General features: G+C 48.2%; 1 protein-coding gene across 6 annotated transcripts; it reads right to left on the bottom strand.

Annotated features, from left to right (window-relative positions):
- Positions 1–2004: 2004 nt before the first annotated feature.
- On the bottom strand, positions 2005–13803 carry LOC147007794 (uncharacterized). 6 transcript variants are annotated; one of them, XM_085866384.1, is made up of 7 exons: positions 12634–13803; positions 12296–12369; positions 12164–12215; positions 11694–11735; positions 11081–11153; positions 7886–7933; positions 2005–2755 (listed from the first exon to the last, which is right to left on the bottom strand). In XM_085866384.1, exons 1-7 carry the CDS (start codon positions 12951–12953, stop codon positions 2606–2608), a joined length of 759 nt encoding a protein of 252 aa, XP_085722510.1. In that variant the 5' UTR covers positions 12954–13803; the 3' UTR covers positions 2005–2605. The 6 variants fall into 6 exon arrangements, with proteins under 6 accessions (XP_085722510.1, XP_085722512.1, XP_085722511.1 ...); XM_085866386.1 differs by lacking the exon at positions 7886–7933; XM_085866385.1 differs by lacking the exon at positions 11694–11735.
- Positions 13804–13936: the final 133 nt, after the last annotated feature.

Here is a 13936-nt window from a genome sequence, read left to right as displayed (position 1 = left end):
CAGGACATGTCGGGGACACGCACGGCGCTTTGATGTCGTTCATCAAACGTGTCTTCATTCACAAACGTCTCAAACTCGGTTTGCAAGCCTTGCGGCTTCTGGCCGACTCTGTCCTCTCGCAGTACCAAAAGTGTTGGTATAGCAACTTGCAGTTGAAACAATCTACTTCAATACCAGCACTTTACGTATTGTGAGGGGACACGTCCCCGCACGTTTCCACGGCCTCCCTCATTGGTGAAGACCGGATTTAGGGTTTTGTCCGATTCATTCTGATTGGTTCATCGAAAATTTGCTTCCCTTCACTGCCATCTTGAAATGGTTGCGGCGTTCGTTTTGCTGGTTTGCTTTCAGCTTTTTTGTTTATCTGTTTGCTCTGTGGATCCATACAAGACTGGTAGTGGTTGAGCAGGGTCACCACTGGGACAGTCTGTGTGGGGACAGGGCGAGTTGGTGACCAAGAAACGTTTGGGAAGGATTTTAGACTATGGGCCCAGGGTTGGAGGCTTCACTCTCCTCTCTGCTGCAAACAATTGATTGAAGAGTGCAAAACTTGGGGTCGGGGGTAGGGGATCTAAATAGATGACCTCAGTCTCCACCTGACCAACAGCTCCAGCCCCTCGGTTTCTCCAACCCAGCCCTCCTCACTCTCTCTCCTCTATCCCATTGCCCAAATCATTGAGGAATTGGTGGAGGTCAAACGTTGGAGCAAGCGAGGGGGCTTGTTGCTTGATGGCCCACCCTGCTAAGGCCTGGATTGGCTGCATTGCATGTGTGTTCATTTGTGCGGTAGTTGTCAAGGCCTTTGTGTGGTGTTGTGAACTTTCCCATATCTCTCAGAAAAACTTTTATCAGATGTATCAACACAATACAAGATCAGTGCGGTGAGATGGAGACTTCTGCATTGGTTGGTTCATCATCCTGAAGCATTGCACTTGTCTCTGTCTTCCTGTGCTGCTCCACGCATCGCTTCTGGAATCCTCGCAACAACTCCATCAGTGTTATGTACTTTGTGGCTTATTTACTTCTTTTTTTGGTGTAAAATGTCGAGGCTCGTCTGAGGACGAACACACAGAACGTACAACAAGGGGGGCAGGAGACAAGAGGGCCGGGAGAAGGAAGGACAAAACAGTGGGGAACAGAGACATGAGGAGATCTGTAGAAGGGAGAGGGATGGGGCGAGGAACATGGGGTAAACAAGATGGACATTACAGGGACTTTCAGGAAGGAGGAAGCAAGGAATTTGAAGGAGGTGGGTTTGGAGTGGATTAACGGGGGTAGAAAAGATCGAGGATTTGGATAGGGGACGACAATAGGTGCTAGTGAACAGCTGTTTTGAAGACCTTTTGGGAAGAATGGGATTGAACAGAGTGAGGAAGTTTATTCCAAAGGCGGGAAAAAAGAGGAATGAAAGAGTGAATGTGAGCAGTTGGATTTGCTTTCCATGAGGCGAAGGCAAGTTGTTTCAGGAAAACTGCCTCACCACAAGCTTCAGTGTACAATGGGCAGGAGGAAGGGAGGACAACTGAAGACGAGATGGGATAAATCTGTGTATGAGAGAGAGGGAGAGAGAGAGAGAGAGAGAGAGAGAGAGAGAGAGAGAGAGAGAGAGAGAGAGAGAGAGAGAGAGAGAGAGAGAGAGAGAGAGAGAGAGAGAGAGCAAGTTTCTTTGAAAGAATTCCCAGGATGAGTTGATGCCGGAGAGAGAGTAGAAAAGGGAGTCCAGTGTCGAAGTTTGATGGCTGCTTCAAGTCCCTTCCTGTCGGCCTGAGTGAAATGGCAGACTCGAAATGCCAGTTTCTCAACTTCGGTTTACATTTACTTTCTTTCATTCGAAATCTCTCCATTTATCCTTCAATATGCTCATCACTCGAGCTCCACCTGCCCCCTCCCCCCCAAATCCTCTGCCCAGACACACATGCAGGTGTGTTCGTCGACATGATGTCCCGTCATGTCTGGGTGCCTGAACTCAACCGACGTAAGGACAAACAAAAGGAAATGCAGAACTCCAAAAATCCATTTTATTCCAAATCACAGGAAAATGTTACAAACGGAGCAAAGACAATGGATTGTAGAAACCTTCAATCTGAACATACTGTCATTGGACTCATTAAAACCCAAAGCGGTTACGAACAACAACCATAACAAGCATTTCGTGCTGGAGAGAGGAACAGAGGACTTCGAACGGTAAACTTGTTTGCAAACATCCTGCCAGTGAGTGAAATGTGCCTGAAGATGAAGAAAAACTTGTTCCAGAAAAAACCTCGGACACGTGAGACAATGTCGGACACGTACAAACTTGCTCGAATAACAATTAAATCCATGAAAGAGTCTTTACAAACATACTAAACCCCGGTGAGCAACGACAGCTGAATAAATTAACTCATCGACACAGAATATGTCACCCCTGTGCTGAGAGTCCAAGCATTTCCTCCTTTAAAACAACAGGTTGGATGAATATTCCATAGGGGATTGCAAAAAGGAGATTACACCGAGTCCACTAAAGGATGACAAAAACAAATAATCCGATTTAAAGGGTTCTGAACACTTGAAGGTCAGAAGGAAGTGAAGCACCACGGGTACCCTCGTGAGAAAAGTGGCGGCAAAGTTAGAACTTCTTCGGGTTCTGCAGAAGATGCCAGCGGCTTTGCACCTTGGCCCATAATCGAGACTTTTGGCGACATGAAAGTTTCCTCCACTCGTTCATCTCCACCTGGCGATCCTCCACGGAGAGGTAATCCTGAGGCTCGCACGAGCTCTGCGAGGAGGAAGAACGCAACATATCATTTCATAAGCTGTACAAAGGAAAACGAGAGCGAGGTCGGTGACGCGGCGTCGCAAATCCCCACTCTTACCACTGAAAGAAAAGTTGAAAGATGGCAAAAAGTTCTACCAGGATTGACCCAATATAAAATTCCATTAAAAAAATAATTATTTCGTTTTGACCCTTGTGACCCCTTGGGGGCATGAACCGGGGGTCAAATCCAAAAAAGGTTAAATTTTTCATGCCTCTCCCGATGTTGATTGCGTGTACAAAGTTTCATTTAAGAATGTTTTAAAATGTGCCCGTCATTGTGCATTTTTTTGTTATTTGACCTTTTGACCCCGCCCCCTGGGGCCAAAATTATACCTGTCCCGCACCTTCTTGCCACGTGGTGATCATAACTCCCAAGTTTTGGTGAATTTCTGCACAATCGTTTAGGAGGAGATGGCAGGACAGACGGACAGATGGAGCCGAAAACAATATCCCCCGTTTTTTTTCGAAGAACATGGGGATAACTCGTCCTTACAAGGACAGGACTCAGTCTTAATTATCTCAACTGAACGTTTGTAGGTTTGCTCAGCGTCGGGAGAAGGAAGGTGAAGCGACGTTTCAAGCGTGAGCCCCTCTCTTCTTTTCGTTTCTTTTTTGGTACTCATCGTCGATGCTCGTGGAAGACAAAAGAGAGAATTTTTGGTTGCATCGAGGGAGCCATGTTGTCGAGATTTTTGAAAAAAAAATTGGAAACGATGTCGAGGCTCGTATAAGAGGAAACACACATAACGTGTCACAAAGGGAGCAAGAGACAAGAGTGATACGGGAGAGGGAAGCACGAAACAGTGGGGAACAGAGACATTCGGACATCTGTGGAAGGGAGAGGGATGGGGCGAGGAACACGGGGAATACAAGATGGTCTTCCTGAAAGTCGACAAGGACTTTCAGGAAGGAAAGCAGGGAATTTGAAGGAGGTGGGTTTGGGGTGGATTAACGGGGGAAGAAAAGATCAAGATTTTGGATGGGGAAAGATATGAGATAGTGGTGAACTGTTTTGAAGACCTGGAGGGAAGAGTGGGATTGAAGAGTATGTGGGAGTTTGTTCCAAAGGTGGGAAAAAGAGGAATGAAAGAGTGAAGGTGAGCATCGATTCTTCATTTTGGTAGTTTCACCAGAAGAGAGTTGCTCGAGGACCTTGAGCGCCCTATGGAAATATGGGGGGCACAGATCACAAGCAGGGCGGGGGTGGGGGGGGTCAGGCCGGAGAGGAGACGGTGGAAGACAGAAAGACAACTGACCTTCCTGCGGTGAGAGAGTGAGAGACCAAAAGACTCAGCTTCATCGTGGGAGATGCCAACGTTCCTAAAAGCCTTGGTTTCCACAGCGTGAAGTCGAGAAAGGTGAGAGGTGGGAGCACCACCACAGAGGGGAAAGCAGGACTCCATCAGGCTGCGGACGAAAGCTTTGTTTGTGGTCAGGTGGGAAGAGGATGGACTTTGCACGACGGAGGATTCCAAGTCGGCGACTGGCTTTTGAGGCCAGGTTGGAAATGTGGATTTTCCAGGAAAGATCATGGCAGATGGTGAGACCCAGAAGCTTGACTGGAAGGACTTCTTCCAGAGGATTGTTGAGAAAGTAGATGGGTTTTTTTCCAGATGGTCCTTTCGGAGAGACATAGAGTGTGAGATTTGTCCGGATTGAAAGACATGTTCCACGTGTTGGACCAGTTTGTGATTTTATCCAGATCTGCAGAGAGTGAAGAGACTGCTGCTTTCTGATGTACCGGATGACAGATGGTGCGACAGAGGGTGGAGCCATCAGCAAAGAGATAAAGAGGATTTTCCAGAGAGTCGGAGAGATCATTGATGAAAACCAGAAAAAGAACAGGGCCCAGGATGCTACCTTGAGGAACTCCAGCCTGGACAGGGCCATTTAGGGCCACACGGTGACTGCGACTGGAGAGGAAGTCTGTGAGCCATCAGTGGAGATTGCCTTGGATACCACAGGATTGCTCTCATAACAGCCAGAGGAAGAAGAGCAGATATTTTCAAGGAAATTTGTCAAAATCAGATCCAGAAGAGATTGGTTGAGATCCGGGTCGGGAAGTTGACCGATTGAGTCAGTCCCAATGAGTCGCAAAATTCCTTTGCTGAAGTACCATGACAGGTGAGAGAGGTACCCACACCCAGTCAACTGGCATGATGACAATTGAAGTCACCACATATGAAGAAGAGAGAATTGGGATGAGAGGATAGAAGTTGGTCCAAGTTTTCGGCGATGACATGCAAATGGAGTCATCGCTGATTGGTGGACGGTACAACACACATGTAAACATGAAGTGGGAGTGGAGGGGAAGCCGTAGCCAGAGGTATTCCTGGGGGTGTGGGGGAGTGAGCGCAGTGCATGGAGAGTGAGGAATAGTCCTTGTTGAAGAGAGCAACTCCTCCACCAGGACGAGGCTCTTGTCTGTCATACCGGAGGAGGGAGTAACCGGGGAGAGATACTTGGGAGTCAGAGACGTCTTGAAGGAGGAAAGTTTCTGTTCAGCAGATTATGTCCAGTTTGTCAGTGGCAACCTGTATGGAGACATCTGTCAGGTTCGAGTGAAGGCCACGGATGTTTGAGGTCCACTCTGTTTAGGAAGAGGGAGGGGAGGAGGCTTTGTGTGCAGGGGAGGCGGGGGAGGGTAGGACGACGGATTAGGGGGAAAGATAGGTTGGGTGAGTTGTTGTTGACAGTGTGTGGGAGATTGCAGAAGAGTTAAGCGAGAGGACCAGATGAGGAGAAGAGGCTCGGTGGAGATGGGACGCGCCACAGTGGAGAGTAAGAAGAGCGGGGGCAGAAGGAAGTTGAAGATTGGAGGAGGTGGAGGAATGCGTTGGAAGAGATAGGGCAGGGGAAGGAGGCAGCTTTGTTGATGTGAGGGGGGGGAGGTGTAAATTTGAGAAGCGGGAGAGTTGAGGGAGAAGGGTGAGGGGGGAGTTTTTAAGAAATGACTCCGTGAGAGTAGACCGTTAATTAGTCCATGAGAGGAGATCGTTAATGAGTCCGTGAGAGTGGAAGTCCGTGAAGAAATCGTTCTGGCCTGTTCCAACTTAAGGCATGGTTGACCAGGCCAAAAAAACATGGCGGCTTCAGACCCCAGCGGGGTTACTTAGGATACGCCTTAAGACCCCAGTGGGAGTGGTGACCGAGGATGCGCCTGATGAAGGATATAATTAAACAAGACCGTTAATTACCTTCAAAGGAGGTGTTTTAATTAACCCAAACACCAAATTTTTCACTCTTCCACTTCCTTGAAGTTTTCTCGGAATGCGTGCAAAGTTTCAGGCTGTTTGGTTTTCATGATTTTGGAGTTGCGGAGGAGACACGCTGACATTTATTCGTACAGATTTGGTGATAAGTTGGTCGATGACGTCCTCCTGGTGGTGGTTGTGGTGATGATGAGGTCGGAGCCTCTCTACCACTTCAAAGAAGGGTTCTCATGCCCGGAATGTTGCTTCACCTTCTCCACCTCACGGCTGTTAGAAAAACCTCTCAACATTGGGTTCATCAAGTTCGTCGTCATGACGAGTCCAAAGGGCCATCACGGTGGAAGATTGCCGTTTGAACCCGAGAAAGCGGTTCAAACTTTAAAAATCCTGTTCGTGTCGGCACGAAGAACCAGCACGAGCCATAATCAAACCGCACCTTGAAGTTTGAAAAGAACTCTCGGTCGCCCCCAGCCAGGATGTAAACGTCAGGGTAGTGGAGTTGAGGGTATGTGTTGATGTTGCGGTCGAGCTCTCGCACGAAGCGACACCTGCGGACGGAGCGATAGGGGGACTGACTCGACAATCGGGAGTGCAGGAAATTCAACAAGACGTGCCGGGCTGGTTTAACATTCCATTTCCATTCCCAAATCCACGGAAGTGCGACCCGTGCAGTTCTGACAACGAGTGATGTTACATTTTGGGGCCACGGTTGACGGAGAAGTCGCAGTTGAAGATAAGGATGAGACGTGAGGAGGAGGAGGAGGAGGAGGAGGAGGGCAAGTGAAGTCGCTGTAACATTCATCGTGAGACCCTTAGTCCTCCTGTCGAGTTTGGTTGAGATTGGACAACAAATGACCGAATGTATCGCGGTCAGACAGAGAGAAACCAAATTAGGTAGTTTGGTGTGATTGACCCTCAATAGGTATCCTTCATCCCGCAGTAACATCCGGTTACCACGCTGTCCTTCTTCTTCAACGTCCTGGAAACGGATTTGGTGACACAGATGCGAGTCTTGAGTCGCTGTATTGACCCCCGTCCCAGACATCATATCACTTATGCACAATGCATAGCAAACAAAACAACCGAAACAAGATACCCATGAGGTACCAAGATACTGATGAGGTACTGGCAAATTAATGAGGTCCCAAGATACTGATGAGGTACCATGATACTGATGAGGTACTGGCAAATTAATGAGGTCCCAAGATACTGATGAGGTACCATGATGCTGATGAGGTACTGGCAAATTAATGAGGTCCCAAGATACTGATGAAGTACCAGCATGCTAATGAGGTTCCAAGATACTGATGACATACCAAGATACTGATGAGGTATAATGATGAGGTACCGTGATACTGATGAAGTACCGGCATACTATTGTTGTACAAAGATGCCGATGAGGTACCAGCATACTGATGAGGTACCAAGAAACTGATGAAGTACCGGCATCCCATTGATGTACAAAGATGAGGTATCATGAACTCATCAGTATGCCGGTACCTCATCAGAATGCTGGTACCCAGTCAGTATCTTTGTGCATCAATTGTATGCCACGATGACTTCATCAGTATCATGGTACCTCATCAGTATCATGGTACCTGATCAGTATCATGGTACCTCATCATTATCATGATACCTCATCAGTTTCTTGGTACCTCATCAGCATCTTTGTACATCAATAGTATGCCAGTACTTCATCAGTATCATGGTGCCTCATCATTATCATGATACCTCATCAGTATCTTGGTACCTCATCAGTATGCTGGTACCTCATCGGTATCTTTGTACATCAATAGCATCAGGACCGCCGTGCGATGACACCCAAACATTCGTTCAGAATTCCCTTACGGTTATAATCCCCATCGGCACTTTCGCTTACATTCTCTTTATTATCTGCTGGTGACGGGTGTGATGTCTTCAGGGTTCTCTGAAAAAAAAAACCAAACATCAGATGATTAGAGTTATGATTTTGGTGAAACAAACCTTCACAGCAGTCTCAACAATACCTGACACCATGAACGTGTGACAGGTCTCCACAACACCTGACACCATGAACGTGTGACAGGTCTCCACAACACCTGACACCATGAACGTGTGACAGGTCTCAACAACACCTGACACCATGAACGTGTGACGGTCTCAACAACACCTGACACCATGAACGTGTGACAGGTCTCAACAACACCTGACACCATGAACGTGTGACGGGACTCAACAACACCTGACACCATGAACCTGTGACGGGTCTCAACAACACCTGACACCATGAACGTGTGACAGGTCTCCACAACACCTGACACCATGAACGTGTGACAGGTCTCAACAACACCTGACACCATGAACGTGTGACAGGTCTCAACAACACCTGACACCATGAACGTGTGACGGGTCTCAACAACACCTGACACCATGAACGTGTGACGGGTCTCAACAACACCTGACACCATGAACGTGTGACGGGTCTCAACAACACCTGACACCATGAACGTGTGACGGGTCTCAACAACACCTGACACCATGAACGTGTGACGGGTCTCAACAACACCTGACACCATGAACCTGTGACGGGTCTCAACAACACCTGACACCATGAACGTGTGACAGGTCTCCACAACACCTGACACCATGAACCTGTGACGGGTCTCAACAACACCTGACACCATGAACGTGTGACGGGTCTCAACAACACCTGACACCATGAACCTGTGACGGGTCTCAACAACACCTGACACCATGAACGTGTGACAGGTCTCCACAACACCTGACACCATGAACCTGTGACGGGTCTCAACAACACCTGACACCATGAACGTGTGACAGGTCTCCACAACACCTGACACCATGAACGTGTGACAGGTCTCAACAACACCTGACACCATGAACGTGTGACGGGTCTCAACAACACCTGACACCATGAACGTGTGACAGGTCTCAACAACACCTGACACCATGAACGTGTGACGGGTCTCCACAACACCTGACACCATGAACGTGTGACGGGTCTCAACAACACCTGACACCATGAACGTGTGACGGGTCTCAACAACACCTGACACCATGAACGTGTGACGGGTCTCAACAACACCTGACACCATGAACGTGTGACATGTACATTGTACATCCCCTCCCCTCTTCCTGCCCTCACTCCCTGCTTACTTCCCCATCCTCTGCGACATCAAGTACTTGAGAGGAGACATACTCGGAGACTTAAAGTCGGGGATCTTTATTGTTTTTCCATAAAATTATTTGAACTGAACTTCACTAAAGTGGGAAACTGGGAATGTTGTTGTCGGCGGATGCTTATTGGAATGGGATTCGATTCTGAATTCAGCCCGTTGGTTACATCATCACTGAGATGTGGCTGTGTCGCTGATGCAGCTCCTCTGTACCATTCGCGAAGGAATTTGTGATTCGTTCAGGCCGCCGGTGATAGCTCGCCTACTCTCCATGAAAGACAGTGTGGGATCTTTAAGTTTTATTCCATGTTTGTACACAAAGTCAAGGCTCATGGAAGAGCTAGAAAACTGAATGGATTGGGACACAACAGAACAAAAGAAAGAGGAAGAGGGGGGGGGGACGACGACACCAACACCAGGGTTGAAGGACAAAATAGGGGGAGACTTGAACAAATAAGGAATACGAGGAGGAACGGGGGGAGGGGGTAGGGGAGGACGCAAGGGGTGGACAATATGGATACATAAGGAAACTCAGGAAGTAAAAACGGGAAGGTTGGAAGGCAGTGAGCTTGAGGGTGGGACGGAAGTTAAACGGGGGTAGAAAAGATCATGGCTTCGGATTTGATATGGTGATGAACCTTTCTGGAAATTAAGTTCCTCCACCATTTTCACGAACTGATTCCAGCAGTCGGGACACGGCTAAGGACCATTTGATGGACTGTGCACACACTGATGAATCACCCTGCATGCAAACACGAGGATCACAGTTTATAACTGGGTCTGGATTCGAACCCAGGCGAGACAGGTCAGGGGAGAGTGGGCAGACCTATGGGCTTGTCCTGCCATCCAGGAAAACGGCATGAAACTATTTAATGCTATTGCATTAAACGCCAGGAAGAAATGGAAATCATATGACATTAAACCCCAGGAAGAAGTCGGAATTATGTGGGATTAAACCCCAGAAAGAAATGGGAATCATATGGCATTAAACTCCAGTAAGAAATGGCAATGCTGTGGGATTAAACCCCAGGAAGAAATGGGAATCATGGGATTAAACCCCAGGAAAAAATGGAAATCATGTGGCATTAAACCCCAGGAAGAAGTAGGAATCATGTGGGATTAAACCCCAGGAATAAACAGGAAACATGGGATTAAACACCAGGAAGAAATGGGAATCATGTGCGATTAGACCCCAGGAAGAAATGGGAATCATATGATTAAACCCCAGTAAGAAATGGGAATCATGTGGATTTAAACCCCAGTAAGAAATGAAAATGATATGGCATTAACCCCCAGTAAGAAATGGGAATGATATGGCATTAACCCCCAGTAAGAAATGGGAATGATATGGCATTAAACCCCAGTTAGAAATGGGAATCATGTGGATTTAAACCCCAGTAAGAAATGAAAATGATATGGCATTAACCCCCAGTAAGAAATGGGAATGATATGGCATTAACCCCCAGTAAGAAATGGGAATGATATGGCATTAACCCCCAGTTAGAAATGGGAATCATATGGCATTAAACTCCAGTAAGAAATGGAAATCATGTGGGATTAAACCCAAGGAAGAAATGGGAATCATGTGAGATTAAACCCCACAAAGAAATGGGAATCTTGGGATTAAACCCCAGGAAAAAATGGAAATCATTTGGCATTAAACCCCAGGAAGAAGTAGGAATCATGTGGGATTAAACCCCAGGAATAAATAGGAATCATGGCATTAAACCCCAGGAATAAATGGAAATCATATGGCATTAACCCCCAATAAGAAATGGGAATCATATGGCATTAAACTCCAGTAAGAAATGGCAATGCTGTGGGATTAAACCCCAGGCAGATATGGGATTTATACGGAATGGAAATCGATGAATCCCGCTCGATGACAAAACACGAACCTGGATTGAGCGAGAGTAATGAACCGGTGGGCAAAAGCCCGGCCTTGTCTTCCATGGGATTTTAAACTGAACCCTGAAAATAAAAATGGAGAGAACACATGAAAACACGTGAGATGATTAAAACCTGTTTGTTTCATGCAGTACATTAAATAACTAACCAGTGGGGGGCAAGGGGGTTGAAGGGGCAGTTGTCATGAGAACATCAACAACACAATAAAACACTGGGATAAGAAAATCAAGATGACAAAAAAAATGTAATTGTGGAGCAAAGGTTCCCAACCTGTGGTTCACAGACCACAAGTCCTCGAGTAATCCTGACCCAGATCTACATGACCCCCTTGACTCAATCTAAGTACAGTTTCGGGGTGAAGTACAAGATATCAGGGAAGAACATCTGCAAAGCCTCAAAGGACAAACAACGACGCGACTACTTTCCTGTCTCAGCACCTCCTCTTCCTCTTCTTGCTGTGTATCATTCAACTTGTGTGCAGCTTGTTCACCCCCATGTGTCCTTTGCTGTTGATGTTTCCACCCCAATCCAACTTGTTCCCTTCCATTCTGCTCTCACTCTTCCATGAGCCTCGACCATGGACACAAAAACAGCACTGAGCACCTGCGTGTCCTAATGATCCTCGATCCTGGAGTTTCGCGAAACCTTTGGAGGTTGGGAATGGGTCAGAGCACGCAGTGAGCTCGGGAACCACCGGGACTGTAGTCTGTCGAACATCGGTTAGTTTAACCGACAATATTTAAACCTGGGGTTACGATGGCAACAAGACAACAATGTAAACATTGAAGGGAATCAAGCGAGTTCACCGCCTGCGCATGATGATGTTAAAGATACAGATGGAGAGGAAAGATGACCCTGTGCGACCCACACGTGATTTCATTGTTCACGTGTTACTGTCAATTGACCAATGGGGTAACGAGGAGGGAGAGGGGGAGGGGTCAAAATAAATAAATAATAGCACGTAAATGATCAGTCGTAACAAAATGCACTGAAGATGGTGTCTGTTGTCTCCGCTGTGTCCCAAAAGCGGACTGTGTGAGTATCAATAAAAATGTACCTGGGAGAACCCTCACCTCTTTTCTACCTTCTGAGCACCGAGAGAGCACGGTAGATCCAAGCACGTTCCTAGGAGGAGAAGGTAAAGGTGAGAATGACTCGAATTCGGACGGAGACAAAAAGAATGCGAGTCTGGGTGCAAGTACCACCTTGATCGGAGCAATCAGAGCGGACGGATGCATTGTGGGTAAGGAAGGTTGTTGAGGAGTCTGTCTTCGGAGCCCTAGGAAATAAATACATAGATGTTTTTATCACAATCAACTCGTACTGCCGATAATCACAACCACTCGGTTCGAAAAGCTTTTGATGATACTGTACTCACTACCCATCTACATATTATGTACGCAACTAAGGCAAGATATTTGACCTTCCAAACGTGTTCCCAATATTCCTCCTCCCTCCCCGAACACCGCTGTGACCTCCTTCCCATTTTCATCCATCATCCATTCTCCCCTGATATCATAACCCCCCTCGACATGCTCATTACCCTCCGGAGGCAAGGCTGCACAAGCTCGGGGTGAGCGACAAAAGAGAGGAAGTCCCTGCTTCCAGGGAGGATGAGGTGCCTGGGTTAAAGGACGAGCACAATGACGGCTCAGGGAGCTCAAGCACAGGTCCTGCTGAGTCATCTCTGAGGAACACTTCCTCCACTCCGTCCTCCTCCAGGCTGCTCAAGCTCGGGGTGAGCGACAAAAGAGGGGAAGTCCCTGCTTCCAAGGACGATGAGGTGCCTGGGTTAAAGGACGAGCAAAATGACGGCTCGGGGAGCACAAGCACAGGTCCTGCTGAGTCGTCTCTGAGGGACATTTCCTCCACTCCGTCCTCCAGGCTGATCGAGCTCGGGGTGAGCGACAAAAGAGGGGAAGCTTCCAGGGACGATGAGGTGACTGGGTTAAAGGACGAGCACAATGACGGCTCGGAGAGCTCAAGCACAGGTCCCGCTGAGTCGTCTCTGAGGGACACTTCCTGCACTCCGTCCTCCAGGCTGCTCAAGCTCGGGGTGAGCGACAAAAGAGGGACGTCCCTGCTTCCAGGGATGATGAGGTGCCTGGGTAAAAGGACGAGCACAATGACGGCTCAGGGAGCTCAAGCACAGGTCCTGCTGAATCATCTCTGAGGGACACTTCCTCCACTCTGTCCTCCAGGCTGCTCAAGCTCGGGGTGAGCGACAAAAGAGGGGAAGTCCCTGCTTCCAGGGACGATGAGGTGACTGGGTTAAAGGACGAGCACAATGACGGCTCGGAGAGCTCAAGCACAGGTCCCGCTGAGTCGTCTCTGAGGGACACTTCCTGCACTCCGTCCTCCAGGCTGCTCAAGCTCGGGGTGAGCGACAAAAGAGGGGACGTCCCTGCTACCAGGGATGATGAGGTGCCTGGGTTAAAGGACGAGCACAATGACGGCTCAGGGAGCTCAAGCACAGGTCCTGCTGAATCATCTCTGAGGGACACTTCCTCCACTCTGTCCTCCAGGCTGCTCAAGCTCGGGGTGAGCGACAAAAGAGGGGAAGTCCCTGCTTCCAGGGACGATGAGGTGCCTGGGTTAAAGGACGAGCACAATGACGGCTCGGGGAGATCAAAGCCAGGTCCTGCTGAGTCGTCTCTGAGGGACACTTCTTCCACTCCGTCCTTCTCCAGTACTGCAAGAAAGAAGGTTGAAGAGCATTGTGGGGATTAGATAGACAAACAATGAAATAACCCCCCCCCCTCCCTCCCAAAAAAAAACAATAAACAAAAAACCATGCCCATGACTCAACACCCCCATGCCCCTCGGGCCCCCTTCCTCACCTGGCT

This window comes from Eptatretus burgeri, chromosome 25 (assembly GCF_056783735.1).
Source record: "Eptatretus burgeri isolate ZD-2024b chromosome 25, Ebu_testis_v1, whole genome shotgun sequence".
NCBI lineage: Eukaryota > Metazoa > Chordata > Myxini > Myxiniformes > Myxinidae > Eptatretus > Eptatretus burgeri.
This window is presented reverse-complemented; position numbering and strand designations above follow the sequence as displayed.

Excerpts from the sequence above, each read along its gene's own strand:
- LOC147007794 (XM_085866384.1), bottom strand. The coding sequence starts at position 12,953 with ATGTCCCTCAGAGACGACTCAGCAGGACCTGTGCTTGTGCTCCCCGAG. Across the intron at positions 11,154-11,693 it reads AGGATCATTAGGACACGCAG|GGTTCAGTTTAAAATCCCAT; the intron begins GTGCTCAGTGCT and ends TTTTATTTTCAG. Across the intron at positions 7,934-11,080 it reads ATTACTCTCGCTCAATCCAG|AGAACCCTGAAGACATCACA; the intron begins GTTCGTGTTTTG and ends TTTTTTTTTCAG.